Source organism: Hermetia illucens, chromosome 6, assembly GCF_905115235.1.
Source record: "Hermetia illucens chromosome 6, iHerIll2.2.curated.20191125, whole genome shotgun sequence".
NCBI lineage: Eukaryota > Metazoa > Arthropoda > Insecta > Diptera > Stratiomyidae > Hermetia > Hermetia illucens.
The window spans coordinates 12,943,449-12,961,404 of NC_051854.1; the positions used below are offsets into that span (position 1 = coordinate 12,943,449).

The window sequence follows — 17,956 nt, forward strand, 5'->3', positions numbered from 1 at the left end:
CAACTCCACTTTTAAGACCCGAAGGTCTCTTTGTTCGCTTGGAGGTAACCACAAGCCCCTTGAAACTGCCACTAGTTGCCAACCGCAACAACCGAGCTGAAAGTACATGAATAAGGAATTATCGTGCAATATCTAGATTCAAATTGCTACCTCAGTTCCCATACTAGCGGTATATCCCTGGTTAGGTTTCTTGACTGAAGCCACTTTAGATAAGCCTCCGTGCAGGCTCTGGTCTGATCGCCTATATAAGTCTTGGAGTATTTGCCTTTGCATCACGACCAGCAAGCCAAAGTGGGTACAGTGTTTCCCGGCGCCGCCTCGTGGAGATTTTCCTCGGCCACTTGAGTTTGTTCTGACCAACTAAGTTGCTGACCCGTCTTCTCCGCCAAAACACCAACGGTATGAGGTACAACTTCTCAGCTGAATGCTTCCAATGTGCCACGAACCGGTTTAAGGTGGAGTATTGTCATGAAGGAAAATTACCTTGTGTCACCCCTTTTGGTATTCTGGCCGTTTCTCAAACAACGAACGGCTCAAAACATTCAACTTTTGTTGGTAGGGGGTAGTACTAACCTTGCATTACGTTGGTCTTTAATAGGTTATAATGGTCTACGCTCTTCTGGTCCTACCAAACATAGAGCAAGTAATTCGGTTTTATGTTCAATGTAGGTAGTGTGCCTGGATGTACCTATCTTCATTTTCTACTTGAGATTCTCAAAAACAACTCAATACGAAAACGACTTACTTTTGTAACGCGCTGACAAAATCTCGCAAATGCCTTTCCGTCTCTCTACCTCATGCAGTACCCATTTGCCTGTCTTCTGAAACTTGCCCATTTTTCGTAGATGCTTAGAGACAGCTTATTGACTTACGCTCAATTACTCTGCGGATTGCTTATTATGTTTCTGTGCGCGGCGATTTTCCGATTTCATTATCCGTCGCTGTTGTCGCCGCGATAGGCAAATGTGGAATTGCAGACATTTTGAAATACTAATACCATTTTTCACACGTATCTTGCGATGGAGCTTGCTTACCCTTGCTCTCGTAAGTAAGCGGTAGGATTCAGCGGCAGGTTCTCCCATCAGCTGATGGTCCCTTATTCCTGCTCTGCTGATGGCTGCGACTGAGGCTGAGCGCGAAAGAGTACAAGAAGTGCAACTTTGCATGTGCGGAGGCAACAGGAATTTATTGGTGACTAAATTAAAAGTTTACAAAGGTAGCAACGATTTCCCTACCACGTACTGCATCACAAAAGAGTTGCAGATGGACGTAACTCTGGTCGGCAGTCCTGTGAGAGCTCTTAAAGCAAGGCTTGTCATCCTAGATGACGAATACTGAGCAGGTTGACAAGCCACCGAACGTGTGGGTACGAAATACTTTTTCAGCAGTCACACCAGAATTTTCACTTCCACTCATCGACATCCTCCTATGGGTCTGAGATCTTTCCCAACATGTATATGGAGGGGATGATCGATATGATTCCGTAAAATGACCCCTGTTCTAAATGTAACAACTGAAAGGTATTTTCGTGCTTCTTGCTGCCACGAAATCATTTTGGAATGCATCAAGGGAAACCTCGGAAGCTTAATCGGCAAAGTGCCGCCTTTCTTTCCGTTTAAGATTCTCCTGTACCAACTACATTACCACCCTTTGGATCATTATAACGTGGTGTGTGGAATTTAGACCACCGTCTCACCTGCTCTGCATCGATTTCAACAGCGTGAAGAGGAATCTATCTCAAATGTTCTAAATAGGATAGTCATTCCGGAGAAACTAATGGATGTTGTTAGAGAGGCGTATGATAACACAAAATGTCATGCACTGCATCGAGGTAAAATCTTCGAAGAATTTGAAATTGAAAGCAAAGTCCGGAACGTTTTCTTTTTGGTATGAGTGATGTTCTTTGTGCTACCTTGTCTAGAGGACGTGGAGGGACACAATGGAAGATATCCTCAGAGACCTCGATTGCACTGATGAAATCTGCTTCACCTTTCTCCGAGCTATGAACCTCTGCCGAACTGAACCAAAAAAAGAAAAAACAAATAAAACTACAGTTCTCTATCTGATTAGCTGTCGTTCTCTTCCTATTTGGATTAACGGGCAGAACATCCAAGGCGTCGAACAATTTGTATATCGCGCCGCTATGTGATGTCTGGGGGTACTACATGGGGAGTGATCGCTGGGATCTCTAAGTCTTCATCAAATTATGTCTGCATTGTGTTATCGAGGTACTACAGTTTGAAACAATAACAAATAAAGAACTTTGTCGGCGTGCAGGCCAAGAACATGTCAAATTGCTGGAAAGAGGGCGAAAGTAGCAGTGAAGAGGTCACATATTAAGATCGGGCGACAACTCCATTATGGGCTATATCATCCAATGGAACCCACTTTTGCCAGGGGGTCGCCCTAGAACTATGTACATGACGTAGAATAATAGAGGAACAGTCAAATCTTTCCGGAAAATAATCCGGGGTTTGGCCAACATTACCAGAAATCTAAAGCATTGTTGTAAGAAAAAGTCCGAAGCTTTACTGGATGATAATCCCTGTCAAATTTAATAAGATTAGGAATGTACGGATAGCAGGAAAATGAGATGTAAATCGCGTTCGACAATAACTTATCAATGGTAATCAGGCACTGAATGGAAATCACGGCAAATTAGCTAATCGACATGGCAATGTGGTTCTACTCTAAGACTAACTCGGCCAGATTTTGAGAAACTGGTTCAGGAAACTTAAGATGCAAATGGATAAGGATTCCTTTGAAACATTTTATCCTATCCCACTTTGCGGGTACGCCAGGTATAATATAGCCTATTTCCGAACAGCACATCGGGTCCTCAAAAAATGGGAAAATTTGGGTCAACCAATGGATTACTTTAATAGATGATGAGTTTTTCAGCGAGGTATCCGAAAGTTGCTAAAAAGATAGGCGAAGATCATTATTAGATATCCTATAAATGAGATAAACTCTTGAAATTCAAAGTCAGCCGTTCATATAGATAAGCATAATATCGTACACTTGCTGTTCTTCAACATTTTGACTGGTCGATTTTGAAGCGAAACGACTCTTATTATGATCGAATTCGTTGTGCTTGGCATCTATCAAACCTATGAACGTCAGATATAATTCTATCCATTTAGGTATCTATTATAAAATTAGAAAATTTTTTTGTTTGTGTAACACTGTGTTAATACCACATTTTAGGGGAGTATATACAAAAAAAGTATATACAAAATAGCAACTAGATCATTTCTAAATTTGGAGGTAACTTCTTGATTGATCCCATCAATCATAACTCGTTATGGAGAGCTTGGTTCCTAGAATTATTTTTTCACCCTAGCCACTAACAAATTATTTTATCATTAAGATGGTATAATTCCTTCTGAGAAACGTACTCCATAAGGAACTGTCTAGCAAGATCTATGGCTAATTCTACATTATACACAATGGTTCTCCCATTAGCTCCAAAGAATATGTTTATTCATGGTACACCCTTCACTGTGAAGAGGTTTACCTCGAACCTGACCTGATCACTCCTCTTAATTCCCATCTATGCACCGGGTTTACGTTTACCTAATTGCCTATCTTCAAGATCCATCAGTTGCTTACTTAATTATCACTTAAGTAGACATAAATGCATCAAGATGGGCTACAAATGTGGTCAAGATGTTATTATTGGCCTTAAGTGAGAGAATACGGAACTGTCTGTAAGCACAAGCTCTATAGTGCATACTTTCTTACGTACACAATTCAGTTCTTCAGAATTCCATTGGCTCAAGAACATTGACCATAGTTACTCAGTTTTCGATGGTTCCCATTTTACTTCATTCTTTTTCAAACTACTGTTAGTCATCTTCTAGTTACACACCTTTTAACAGAATGTTTATTTTCATTACTATTCAATGAGCAAGTATTTCCTGCCGTACATGCGTGTCTGTAGAGATAGATACTATTGACTGTGTTTTCCTGAGAAGAATGTATAATTGCACCGGGTATGAGTGTGCACTTATGAGAGGCTTAACAAAATGGTTTTCATTGTGTACTGCGAGAGCGCTAAATACAATACGTGATTTATTATTTGTTACGGTCATTTTCCCTAACCTCTTCGGGCTTCCCGAGAGCGTGATCAACAAAATTTCAATTGAGCGTTATCGAGAACAAATGGCAAATTTCGAATTAATACTGACATGAATTCCAAGCGGAGAGTTCGTGACTATACCGACACCATTGTGACCATCGGTAAAGTAATTTGTAATGTCCGGCAGAAATCCACGTGCTTCAATCTTCAATCTATTATCTGTGAGTCAATTGTAATTAACTGTGGAGATTAGGATGGTCAAACGACCATTTTGAGTGACCGAAGACGACCTAGAGGGAGAGGTGTCCCAAAACCTAAAAAGAATTGGCTAAGTTGACCGTTAAGGTCTGCCCGCAAATACTGAAGCTCCATCCAAGCGCTGTTAATAACATGTGCTTTCACGCCTCTGCACTATCCCGGCTTGGAAATATGAGGAGGGGGGGGGGTCCTTTGAGCATTTTAATATCTAATTACTAATGGCGCCCAACGTGGGGCTCGAGCCCTCACATTCCCAAGCCTGGATAACTCTTCCCTCTAGGTCGTTTTTGGTCCCTCAAGATGGTCGTTTGATCATCCTAATCGCCACAGTTAATTACACAATCTGAAGAGGACATTTAAAGATGCGAGCCCCTCTTTCTGAAGATTGCTATTGATACCCTTTAGATACAGTACGGCCAAGACACGTGATCTCAGATAAAAAAAAATTATAATCAATTTTCGGCCACCAAACCATAATTAGATCACGCATCATTGTTGATTATCGACAATGCTCGTGAAAGCCTAATTCACCGAATTTCACGCTTAATGAAAACATGCGTATGAAATATTAATCTAGATTTCATCTCTTGATCTAGCATAATAGGTTAATTTATCTTATTTCGACAATGACCATGAAATCTTATCCATTCGCAGCACATTCATCACAAATCACATCATTTAAGCTCCAATTGCACAAAAGCGGAGTCAAGTGAAATAAAGAAGCCAATCAAGAGTGAATGAAAGTTGTTGTTCGTAAATACGCTTCCCACAGTATCTTTCAAAGTATTCGGAAATTGGAGTAACTTAAAGCAATTATGTATCTTCCTGGTATCTTAGGCGAATGATGTGCTAGTTGAGCATATTCTTTGCTTCCTAAATAAGTGTGGTCCCCACAGCTTTCTTCTCGTCCAGCTCTTCCACAAATTCTATATTCTTGCCACTTGTGGTCACTAGAAACCTCTTCAAGTGAGAGTGGTCCGTCGTTTATTTCTAATATTATTGTAATTAACCTCATTTGAAAAGCCAACAACATTTACATTATTTAGATGTTTTTATGCTTAGTCTGTCCATTTAAAGATGTTCTGGGTCTTTTTCCATGGCTTTTTCACTGACCACAAGTTTGTTAGTTTCAGGAGATATTTCAACAGAAATAACAAAACAGAAAGTCATCAGAGTTTTTGTTTTACCCTTGATAAAACTTGATGGAAAAACAAAGTGTCGTCACAGAAGTGATTTTTTTTTTGTTGCCTCTGAATTGAGTAGGTAGTAATTTCCATAAAATTAAGGCAATTTGTGCCTAATTTCACCTTAAACGTTCTTTAGAATGGGTGCATCTTGACTGACCTCGTTCTATATTAGCCTCCGCTGTCATTCAAAGATGATTGTCTGTCACGCGGAAGATTAATGTCAATTATGAATACAAAATGGTCCCAAGAATGCTAGTCCAACAATGAGGTCTTTGGGAAATGCTTATTTTGTTGCTGAAGTGGGAATTCGTTATATTTCTCATTGATAGTATCTTTTCGAAACTCCAAAGCACAGCTTAGAAAACATAAACTTCACATTTTATTTCAATGCTCTCAGCCACAATCTATTACGAAAATAAACAAAGATACAATATATGCAACAAAGGCGGTCATAACACTTTCCAATCAATTATTTTATTCCAAATATTTGCACACAAACTTTGTTATAATTTTATATCCCACGGTGAAATTGTTGGTGGAGTTTTTGTAATTTATGTACAATCAACAATGATGGTTATATCTTTGGCATTTTGGCATAATCTATTGCAATGCAATGGCATTCACTTCCGACTAGTTGCATCGTTATTAGGAACTTAGAAAGAGTGGTGACTAACAATTCCTATCTATTATACTTTATTTCCTAACCGTCAACCCATACTTCCTAGTTGCTATCCCCAGATAACCAGTAGTTAGTGCTAGTGGTGAGCTAACTTGAGCGATGAAAGTGACGACCCTGCACGACGCACAAAGCTAATTTTCAGCTACCTCGGTCCAAAAAATAATTTCAACAGGTTGCAGCACGTTCAACGAAATGAAATGACTTCAGAATAGCATCTAATCCTGGCTCTGAACTCGAACAGTAATACGGATTTATGTTATCGCATGCGTGACCTTTCTGTATGCATAGACAATCACGAAGATCATCTCAGTAGACTGCACATTCTAGCGGAGATAGTGGCTTCCATTATTATCATCACCAACGGCACAACAACCGGTAACCGGTCTAGGCCTGCCTTAATAAGGAACTTCAGATATCCCGGTTTTGCACCGAGGTCCACTAATTCGATATCCCTAAAAGTTGTCTGGCGTCCTGACCTACGGCATAGCTCCATCTCAGACAAGGTCTGCCTCGTCTTCTTTTTCTACCATAGATATTGCCATTATAGACTTTCCGGGTGGGATCATCCTCAACCATACGGATTAAGTGACCCGCCCACCGTAACCTATCCTCATGTAGGAGGCCAAAAATGCTTCGGAGGATTCTTCTCTCGAACGCGGCCAAGAGTTCGTAGTTTTTTTGCTAAGATCACAGTCTCCAAGGAATACGTGAGGACTGGCAAGATCATAATCTTGTACACTAAGAGCTTTGACATAGACATAGACCATCCCCTTGTCTTAGACCATTGTTGATGTCGAATGTATGATTTTGATATCGTACTTGGGACATGCTTCGAGGGTCCGCTCAACTGCCTCGTAGAAAGTATCCTTCTGCGACTCTTCAGTCTCCTCTGTAGGACCGTGAATGTTAATGAGACTTATATTTCTAAATTTGCCTCGCAAACGCAAAGTTCATAGCTTTTTATTTATGTTTTCAAAGCCAATAAGAGCAAGTTTCAATTTTTGGCTGACTAAGAAACCTACTCCGAGCGCATGGTTTACTGGATGGCCACTATAATATATGGTGTAGCGGCTCTTCTCCAAGAAACCGGTCCCTGTCCAACGCATCTCTTGCAACGTTGTTACCTCAGCCTTATATTGGGACAGGGTATTGGCTAGCTGCTGAGCAGCTTTCAGTCTGTACAGGGCGCGCACGTTCCATGAAGAAATATGCAAATCTTTATTCCGTTGTCGTTGCCGGGTTCGTCGTTTTGAAATCCATTCTGTTTGAGACTCCTTCCGTGGGCTTCATAACTTTTGTTTTCCATGTAGAAAGAGAAGCAACCCACTTTTGTACTAATATTGAAATCAGCGCCAAACCTAACCATAGTAAGCTTGCACGAAAAAAAGGCCAGGCAATTTATCGTTGGCTGGAATATATAACCTATTGAATATGAAGAGGGGCGACCAGACTTTAACAGAACCTGAGCCTTAAAGTTGCTGGGCAGGAAGGGACACATCATCTTAAATATCAGTAACATTCCGACACCGTGGCTGCGACAATGGCAATGGTGGAAGGGAGTGAAGTGAAGAATGATCCCATTAACTGCCTCAACGTCAGGCGAACATGAATGGAACACCAGGAAAATTACCATAGGTGAAAAGCGTAAATAACTCACAAGATTTATACGCGAATAAAAGAACCGCCGCTGAATCACTAGCAGACTCAATAGTAGGCCCTTTACAGCGGCTGACTATGCGTACAGCTGATGTTTACGAAGGAATGCCTGAAGCTTCAACGGATTGCAAAGCGCTCGCGAGGCTAAAACGAGGCAATTTCAAAATGCAGATCTGCAAAAAAAAGTTTGGGCACGTAGTGAATTGGCAAAACCAACTGGTAGCATGAACTAAATTTGGTGCTCATCAATCACCCCACCCCTCACATAAAAGCTGTTGCAAAGAAGGAAATCATACAGACGCTTTTCCCTATAAACACACTGCCTCAGCGATGCTATCAATGACGGAGGCGGGGCATACTGTATATTGCCCACTCTTCACAACAAACCAACAAGAGGTGATCTTGTCCATGAATTATAAAAAACACTAAAATCGGATCGTAAACTGTTCTGAAGTTCTGAGGCTTTTATTTGGGTATAAGCTAAAATTGCTCCTCATCGCGATCAACGCATAACTGGCAACAAATATTTTTCAGTTCCACTGGAAATTTGGGAGGTTACCCTAAAGTCAAAACAAAAAGAGTATTCTTCAGCGTACTACCCTCTTAGTATGTTGGACACAGCAGAAGCATCATGGCAAGAATCGCTAACGCGATGGTAGAGGTTCCTTGATCGCGGTTAGCCCAATCCATCTTTTCTTCATCTTCTACCCCCTATGACTGTATCACCTTACGTGTTTTCCCTCCCAACCAACCGGTCCTTTTATTATATGTTGCGTACATTTTCCTGGGCTCAGTCCCTCCTTTCTATTCGCTTAATTCTTCGACAGTCTTTCAGAAGTCGTTACTGCAACTTTCCCCTCCCTTCTCTTCATTGTTTGTGGTGACTTTAACCTCTCCTTGCTCTCCTGCCCTAGCATTCCTAGCCCACTACAACTTCTAAATTGTTCCTCTAATCCGTCTTTCCCTTCATTCACTGGTCACTCAGACGAGACTCAGTATTCTTAACATCAACAGCATTCTGATGCCCTGGTTACAGATTTACTAACCCCAACGTGACTTTTACTACGACGTACTTAGTGCCAGCAGCGCAATATTCAATATCTTCACATCAGGCGAATGTTTTTAGGGGAAACGTCGCAAAAATTCACAAAAGTAAAATTTTCAAAAATAGGTCGGAAGGCAATTGATTCACAAGATTCGGACCCGAATGAAGGAGCTATTCCCGAATTACTAGTGAACCCAGCAATAAGAGCTTGCAATGTCTCGGTGCTGAAAAGGGCATCCCATCACGGTGAGCAACTGGAATGCTCAGTTTACAAAGATGTTGTCTCAAAATTCAATACTTACGTTCGCGGAATCCATTCCGTAAAAAAAACCTTCGTCACATAGTCATTATACAAAAAACCATCTGCAAGTATAGATCATAGTGAATAGCATTCCTATTGAACTTTGGGTATAAATTGACCACCCAAAAATTCCCAGTTTGCATGGACGCAACTGCAATGGAGGAGATCCTGCAGCCGCTTTTTCCTATGCACGCCATCAACAAAGAAGGACGCACTGCGAATCACCAACTTTTCATAGTGAAGCAAGTTGAAGAAGCGGTTTTATTCATAAAAGGCAAAAAATCATATTGGGTGCAAGTATTTACCCTTGGGGCGGATATTTTGGAACGCCTTATATGATGGTCTGCTACAATTCAAGATATCCGATGAATCGCATCTGATTGGATACACGGTTCACGGTGCGACAGTAGCCTGGCCGTAGCAACCCATCGTATGCTGTACAGTGGCGATGATCGGTGGATGACTGCGCACGGATTCGGAAACTAATGAGATGATTTCTTCAGTTCTTCCTACAGGAACTGGTGAGGTCACAGTCGAGTCCTTGCTGGTGATGAATCACTTCAGCGTAATGAGTAACTGGAAGATAAGCTCTCTCGAACAGCTTCGGAGAATCGTGGGGCAAGGCTGGGCTTACGGCTAGTGGACTGAAAGCGAATGCTGAAGTCCATGTATTCCGTGAGCGTCGTTTGCCACAACAGTTTGCTCTTCCCTGCGAATCTAAAATGCGGTCCCATATTCTTCGTGAGCTGATGTCCCGCAAACGCCTAACGCAGATTCAACGCTGGGGGCTGCGCGAGTAGCGACCACCTGCCGCACTCTTACTCATTAGTGAATCACACCGGAATCTGAAAAGCAAACAGACATCGCGACCCCCTCTTCTCCTTTTACTCTATAACTCCCGCGAGGTTCACAATAGTAAAAAGGGGCATTCTTCATTTTTATGGCCTGAGGATGCCAAAGCAGGGTAGAATCCCAAAGGCCGGTCCTCAAGGTAGGAGAGGTAGGAGAGACATCGGCTGGGGGTGCGATCTGCCTTGAATCGTCTCTTTCAATTCCAGCACTCGGATCTCGAACTTTATGGCTCTACGCGCAGAATTGAACTGCTATTTTTTTTTATTTCCACTTTTAGCTCGCGTATTTTCTCCGATAGGTTTGCGCGACATCCCAATGTTTGTTTGGTTTTCAGGTTCCGGTGCAGACCCACGCATGGGTTTAGATAATGAAATAATTGTACAACGGCACGTGAGAGACTGAAGTGAAAGGAGTGAAAAGGACCGAATGGGCCGTGTCTAGGACAGGCAACCGATTACCAGATCTCTCATGCTTCTCCAGATAACAGGTGATGAGGAGAATTCCGGAGAATATCTTCCAATGATGATCCAATGTACAACTGAAAAGCGCAAATCTGCACTACTTCAGTGAAACAGTTTGATTAGCAGATCTTACAGGAGCCGTCTTTTATGGTATTCTGAGAGGAATATAATAGGACTCGCCCAGGCACCAGCAGGTATATTAGCTCTAGGCGTAAGAAAAGTGTCCATTAGTTGGGTCACCTGTTATCCTAAAAAGCAGGCCTCCTTGAAGTGATATTTTGTTTCTTATTCAAACAACTCTGAAATCGTCGAAGAAAAGGTTACATTTTCAAGAAGAGAAATATGTATGCACTTTTATTACATGCTGTGTGGTAAAAAGAAGGGGTTGGAAACGTCGCTGGGAGCGCGAGGGTCCTAACTTTTGAAAGCTGATTACTGTGGTAGAAAAACGGGGATCATTCACGTCAATCAATAAACGATAATGACTTACGTAAATATGAGAGATGCATTCAATTTAGTCGTTTAAAATTCGGTCCGGGTTTCCCGCGATAATTGAGAACCTAATTCCTTGGCTGTACTTATTCACAACTTGTCTGATGGAAAGGAAATTTTGGTGATTTTTAAGCAGCATCGACAACATACTTGCACTAAGGCACCCAATCCTAGCATGGCCATTTCAAGGCTGGTGGAAAATGTAGAAGGCTCATGAGATACTCGTAGCAAGCCGATTTTAGGAGTTGCACCTTATACCGAAAAATTATTATGAATTATAGAGGACTATTGTAAAAAGGTTTTATGCTCTCAGTACCCTCTCATGTGACATGATGGAGATAGTTACTATAATGACATTGATTGGCGAATGACACATAATAGCAACATGGACCGAAAAAATTGCTCCTTATCTTGCCCATTAAGCTGGGCCAAAGCAGAGTGGCTAAATTACTGGATTAGCTTTCTTGCAATTGTTAGAGGTTACCTCAGGATTATTTTTATTATTGTTAATGACAGTGGGCATTGTGAAATTCATATATGAACTCAATTTATCTAATGAGGAAACCAAAAACCAATACGAAATAAAAACCAAATAATACAACCACCTTGAAAGCACAATATAAATTTACAAAACTTAATTATAGAATATTTTCGCATTGTTTCTAAATAGGTCGAATAACAACAAATTTATTAATAACATAAAAATCCACTTTTCAGATATTCACCAACATTATCTGTTCATGCAAATAATCAGTCCAGCTGAATAAAGATTCCAATATGGCTAAACAAAACAATAAAATTCACCTATGGATATGGATACTAGCCATTTTCAGTGGGTTCACACATCACGTAAGTACGATTCACTTTTTTTAAGATAATGAGAAGACATGAAGCTGACTCACTGAAATAAAGAAGAAAAAAAAAATCAATAATAGATTAGAAGTCGCTTTACACTGTTTGTTTAATACGAACGTTATGTAACCATCACTTGAAAGTTACAAACTTAGTATCGGCCTCATTAATTAATCTGAAGGCAACATTTTCTAATTGCTTTGCAGACTTTAGACACTTGCTACTCCCAAAATGCACACCTAGTGTCTGATAGTTTTATTGAAATCGAAAATGGTAGATACTTGAAGCTGATTATGCATAGATTAAATTTGTTTATAATGCCTTGGGGTTAATATTGAGTTACAAAAATCATTTTATTCAAATAGGTTTTTGTACAATAGATTTATTGAACCTGTATAAGAGGGTAAAACGAAAAACTCCCCTTAACTCTTTTTCTGTTAATTCGTCGAGTAGATCATAAGAAATAGAAAAAAAATTGCCACGGTTTCTAAAAGTTCGTTAACTATTCTTTTCGCAAGGAAAGTTACTAAACAACAGACCTCTAAGGTGGTTGTCAGTATCAGCATACAACTTGATGTCGTTTAAGTACGTCAAGTGTGTCAGCTAAGTGCGAGAAATCAAGCCATATTTGATTGCAAAACCATGCCCTCTAGCATCATTCAGTAGCCATGAAGGAGGTTCAGTACCATGTAAAACCAAGGGGACTCAACGAATCCCCGTGACAGATGAACTTCCATATATAGATAAGCTCTGAAGTATTAACACCCTCAGATGTATGCATTGATAAAGTGGTATGTCAACCCTTCCATGATTGTCGCCAAAAATTTTCTTAGTTTCGGATCAATACGATGCAGATGAAGGACATCAGTTAGCCAGGTATGCGATACGTGGTCAAAAGCCTTACCATAGTCGATATAGCAATTATAGCGCCTCTAGTCGCATAGCCTACAACTACCAAGTCGATAATGAGTTGCTCTTTGCAACCCCTTGACCCAACTTGGCAGCCCTGCTGCTCCTCGGACAGAATGTTGTTGGCCTCAAGGTGCGCATTAAACCTTCCACTAATAATCGACGTTATGAATTTGTAGAGGTTCGGTAAGCAAGTAATCGGTCTTGTGTCTGCGGGGTCCTACACCATGTCCTTTTCAGGGACAAACTAGGTAATTCCCGCAGTGAAATTCCTCCGACTAATCACCTGATTTATGATATGTGCCAATCGACTGTGTACACTGATGAATTTCTTATACCAGAAATTCTGCACCCAATCCAAATCAGAACCCGTGCAGTTCTTCGAGCTGTTTATGGCTTCGGTGACATCCGCGAAATTCATGCCGGGCATAGTCGCATGGCAGGGGGCTTCTGCGCTAGCGGGTAATACCCAAAGTCCACCTCAATATTATTTTGGTTCACTTATCGAAAACTTTACATCTTGACGCTCTGTAAGGATTCGATGAGGAGGATGAAGATATGGATTCGCCGGTTCCATGCGAAAGTTACATTCTGAGCATACCGTCGTAACCGACTGCATACGACAGAAAGTTTCTGTTTTAGTCTGTCCAGAATCTTAATTATGGATGTCTCACATTGGATGGCATAGTTCCTGTAAAGCCTATATACTTTCTTCTTCACCTGTCTGCTGGCAGTGCTGAATTGAGTCACCCTAGCAATATCCTGCCTTAGTGATTCACGCTAGCGTTGCAGATGAATATTCGATGATGGATCTCTTCGCTCACTCAATCTAATACCGCGAAAGCGAATTTTCTGACACTATAACCTGACAGCCGCAACTGCACCACAATGCATAGCTAATTGTAGTTACAGTCGAAATGCAATTTCATCTGTGATTGGAGATAGCATTCTTGAAGTCGCCGGAAATACATAGAGCCTGGGAATACCTGAGCTACGCAAAGGATCCACTTCCAAAAATTCTATACACCCTTTTTGGAATTCGTCCCGAACCTCAGCAGAGACTTCAACCGAACGATGAAGAAGAGTGCTTTGGCGAGTACTGAAACTGCTGCCTGCAGTTCGGCGTAGTGTTGTTGATGTCACCACCTTTGCCCCATCGACTCACTTCCCCCACTGCCTAGGCGAACCTATTAAAGTCACCGAATCAGACGGCTCCCGCCAGTTATATTTACCAAAGCTCAAATTCCTCCTTCTCCTCATTTTGGGTATGCATTTTATACCTAGCTCCTGGTATGGTGATAGCTTTCTTAGTGAATAATCTGCAAGACTACAAAGTTCCTGTACCCACCCATTGACGCTAAAGATATTTAGACTGAAGGTATCAATCGCTCCTTTCACCTCCGAGCTTGGTAATGGCGGCGACCGAGTATTTTATTTATTATTTATTGCTTTATGGAAATTGCCATACAGAGGGTTCCAAAGGGAGTGTGGAATCAATAAATATCAAAAGCAAACTCCAAGCAATATAATTGACATCTTTACGAAAATCATCTCTACATCTTCTGTCTCCAAATCCATTCCAAAACTTGTAAAGCAGCCACTATTATTGTCTTTGCAAACCTGGACAATAACCCGTTTCTTTCTACTAGAATCCAACTTTCCATTATCAGCATAGCCGAGGAAAACCCACTATAATCCGACTAAAAAATTCTCGCTGCAAAAAAGTTAATACCAGATGAGCAGCATAGATTCACAGACAAACAGCGCATACCTTCTCTCCCAGCGCATAAAACTGACTATAGTCTACCCTCTATGATACAGGCAGTACAAATCCCAGTAGAAAGCAAAGCTACGAAATATCAATTGCAGAAGCTGGACCCCAATGCCAAGACTTTGACCACATTCATAACCTACTATCCAAATTACAGCCTCACTTGCCTAAAATGAGAGCAAGCTTACCACTTATCTACACCAGTAGATGCGATGCCAATGAACATCCTGGCGATGATCATCCCTGCGAAATCTTCATTACCATCGCAACTGTCACACGTTAAAGGTCAACACCAAGCGCTAAGCCCCCTTTCCAACTTCCTTCAGTTCACACGTCATTTAACAAAATAGCGCCTGTCTTATTACAATTTCTAAAAATTGCGCCCAATGTGGGGTCCGATGATGGTACATTTCAAAAATATGTTGAAAGTATCCTATTCCTTCTATAAAGTTCGCTTTAAAATTTTTGAAAAGAGGTAAAGTTGGCCTCTCAATATTTGCTCCCGATTATGTCCACCCATAATGTGTTCATCCTCCTAGAAGACTAGCTATAGACATCGTTGTCGGCTCGATCAAATGAGTTTAATCTCCCTCATAATGTGTGACCTGCAATTTTTCATTTCTAATCAACACATCCACAGGCATCTGGCCGGTACCACGAGAGTACCCCTGATGACTCGATGCTGCCAGGTGTTGACGAAGATTGGAGCTTTCGCGGAAAAGTCACTACCCATGTGCTATTCTGCTATAGCAACACGAAGAGAAGGTAAGAATGGACAGTCTCAATTTGAAGTTGGCGTTGAGATAGCTGCATTTTTCAAATTATCTTGAAATCATTGAAAGGTAATTAAATCGGAGACCTAAAATCTACACACTACACATGTTGTGATGTTGATGTGGTCAATACAAAAGGATCCAGAGCAGAGACCAGCCTGCTCTGTTGATACGGCTTTCTGAGTATTTTTTGATTGGTTCCAGGATTATTTTGACTAGTATTTGCATGATAACGCAAAGCACTAAAAATTCCCTCAATTAACGCACTTAAGATGGATGCACTTATTCAGAAGCTTAGCAGCCAGGTTTTGCTACTAAATTTTAGTTCCATATCAAAACGCAAACTAGTAGTTGTATGTGCAGAATTAATTTTAATTTACTTGCTATAAAAAATTTTCCAGTATGTTTCACTGGGTCGATCCTGGGACGTCCTCCTTGGTACTTGCTTAGTATCTTGACGCGCAGATAGTAAGGTTATAATTTCCTTCAAGTCCCTTTGAGAAAACCTCATTCATATGTAAATCGTGTACTTTTTGAATAATTCGACGAAGAAGATCGCAAAGGCTATCGGAAAGCTTTATCAGTTTAGAGGGTATTCCATCTATACAGGCGTAAATCGCGCAGCAGTGATTCAATTCCTTCGCAAGTGGGTAATGATTTTAGATCATTTGCGGATAAGTTGTATCTGTTGTTGTCATATTTGGTGCCATATTTAATAACCGCTAGAAGCATCATAATAATGTTGCCTAGTTTTGCTTTTTAGCTGCTGTTTTGTGAGTCATTATGAAGAGGAAAGGAGAGCTAGTGCATAATGATCCCACAGGAAATTCGGAGCTACCTTCATGATCACTTATTCATACGAAGCTCGGTCAAAGTAACGATCTCAAAAGCATACTCGCAATAGATTTTGCTTACCGAAGAGTCAGCTGTAGTTTGCCGGAATCGCCCCAAGTCAGTAATGTAGATATTGCCGAGATGTGCATCTATCAAATATCTGCAACATAAGTGTACTGATAAAGGAATTATCACGTTCATACTTACTGGAAGCGGAACAGCGACCTTCTAATTTCAAAGTGCTTCAAATTTTGACTCACATACCAAGGGTTCCCGGCCTCCCGGTTCGAATGCTAGTCACAAAATTGCAGTGTTTGCATCACATTTGTTTTGATCGGGTGGTGTCCCTACCTATAGACCTATTTTTTATAGATTAAAATTTCTGACACCCATCGGACATGTTTATACCATTAAACCTACATACATATGTCCTGCTACTCATTACTTTATTATATCAAGAAACATTGCTACTTACAAGCGCAATTTTTCAGGCAACCTAAATCTCATTCCAAATTCGGTCAAATTGGCACATTTTTTATATCTGAAATTTGAGTCTACTAGCATTTGTTGTGAGCACTTCACCAATGACCCAATCGAACTCTTTACTAGCCTTAAGGCTGAAATATGACATACCCTATCTAACCCGTCAAGGTGATGTAAATCTTTAGTTCTTCGTAGCTCCCATTGCATTAGTAAAACAAGTAAGCAGCATAAATATTTCCAAATTCATGTTCAGATACAAACAAAAACCTTACGTACTTAATTAGTCTGTCATAAATAATTGACATGATTTAGCGCAAAATATACTTGAAAAAAATATCTGAAAAAGTGTGGATACAAATGAATCACATACCTACATACAATGTATGTCACGCTCAAAAGCATGTAACGGTTCAATTTACAACATCAATTTTAGGACGAACATTGAAAACCTTCACTCTATACGCAGATACCTCACCATTTTAGGAAAAACAACTAAAAGTACATTCCACAAGTATCTAACTAGCATTTCTTCTGCATACACAATAGCATCATTTCCGATAATGCACAAAAAGATACATCGGCAAAAAAAAACATAACATGAGTCGATTAAGCTCTTTCTTAAGTGAATTACTATACGATACACGCGTAGAACTTAATAGTGATAAATTCACTTAAGATTTATAGTCAAAAGAGATAATGGTCGTCGCTGCATTGAAATATAAATGCGTTAACTAAGTTGGGCACGCTTTCACTTAAATGGTATAATCAAGCTAGAAATATGTACGTATTCATGCCTCAACCTCAAGCCAGTGTTGGAACTAGGCTTGGTGCAATTCACATCACCTTTTAATATCGTATTACACATGAACACTACTTCCCTGACTATCTCATGTAGAGCAATCAGTACCAGAGCTACGAATTGCCGGTGAACTGAGAAAGGCGGTATTTTGGAAAGCTATTTCTGTATTACAGCATTTCTATGAAACCCATTCATGGAAATGCCCAATCTGATTCGTGATTTGGATCTCAAAATTATGCGCAAATTTGATAGATGGTGGATTTTGAAAAACGCATTCGAGGAATGCAAGTATCTTTAACTGCAACAAATGGCATGCAACAAAGGCGGCAACGTTTGCATTTTCATAAACAATTGTGCTATAAAAACGGAACATGTTGCAGAATATCTGAACCAAGACGAAATATGGGCAAAGATACTATTTACGTACCAAACTATAGTAAAAATGACCTTTTGTCTTCTCCACCATCGAATGGTATGCAATGAACCGGCAACACCATCATAACATACTACAAACAACATTTCT

General features: G+C 40.5%; 1 protein-coding gene across 2 annotated transcripts in view; it reads left to right on the top strand.

Annotated features, from left to right (window-relative positions):
- The window catches only part of LOC119659601, a 70,931-nt gene that overhangs the window by 5,094 nt on the left and 47,881 nt on the right, over window positions 1-17,956 (top strand). For both annotated transcript variants that reach the window (XM_038067769.1, XM_038067770.1), the window contains exon 2: window positions 11,730-11,861. In XM_038067769.1, coding sequence (XP_037923697.1) covers window positions 11,790-11,861 — 72 coding nt within the window. In that variant the 5' untranslated portion in view covers window positions 11,730-11,789. The remainder of the gene's footprint in view (window positions 1-11,729; window positions 11,862-17,956) is intronic.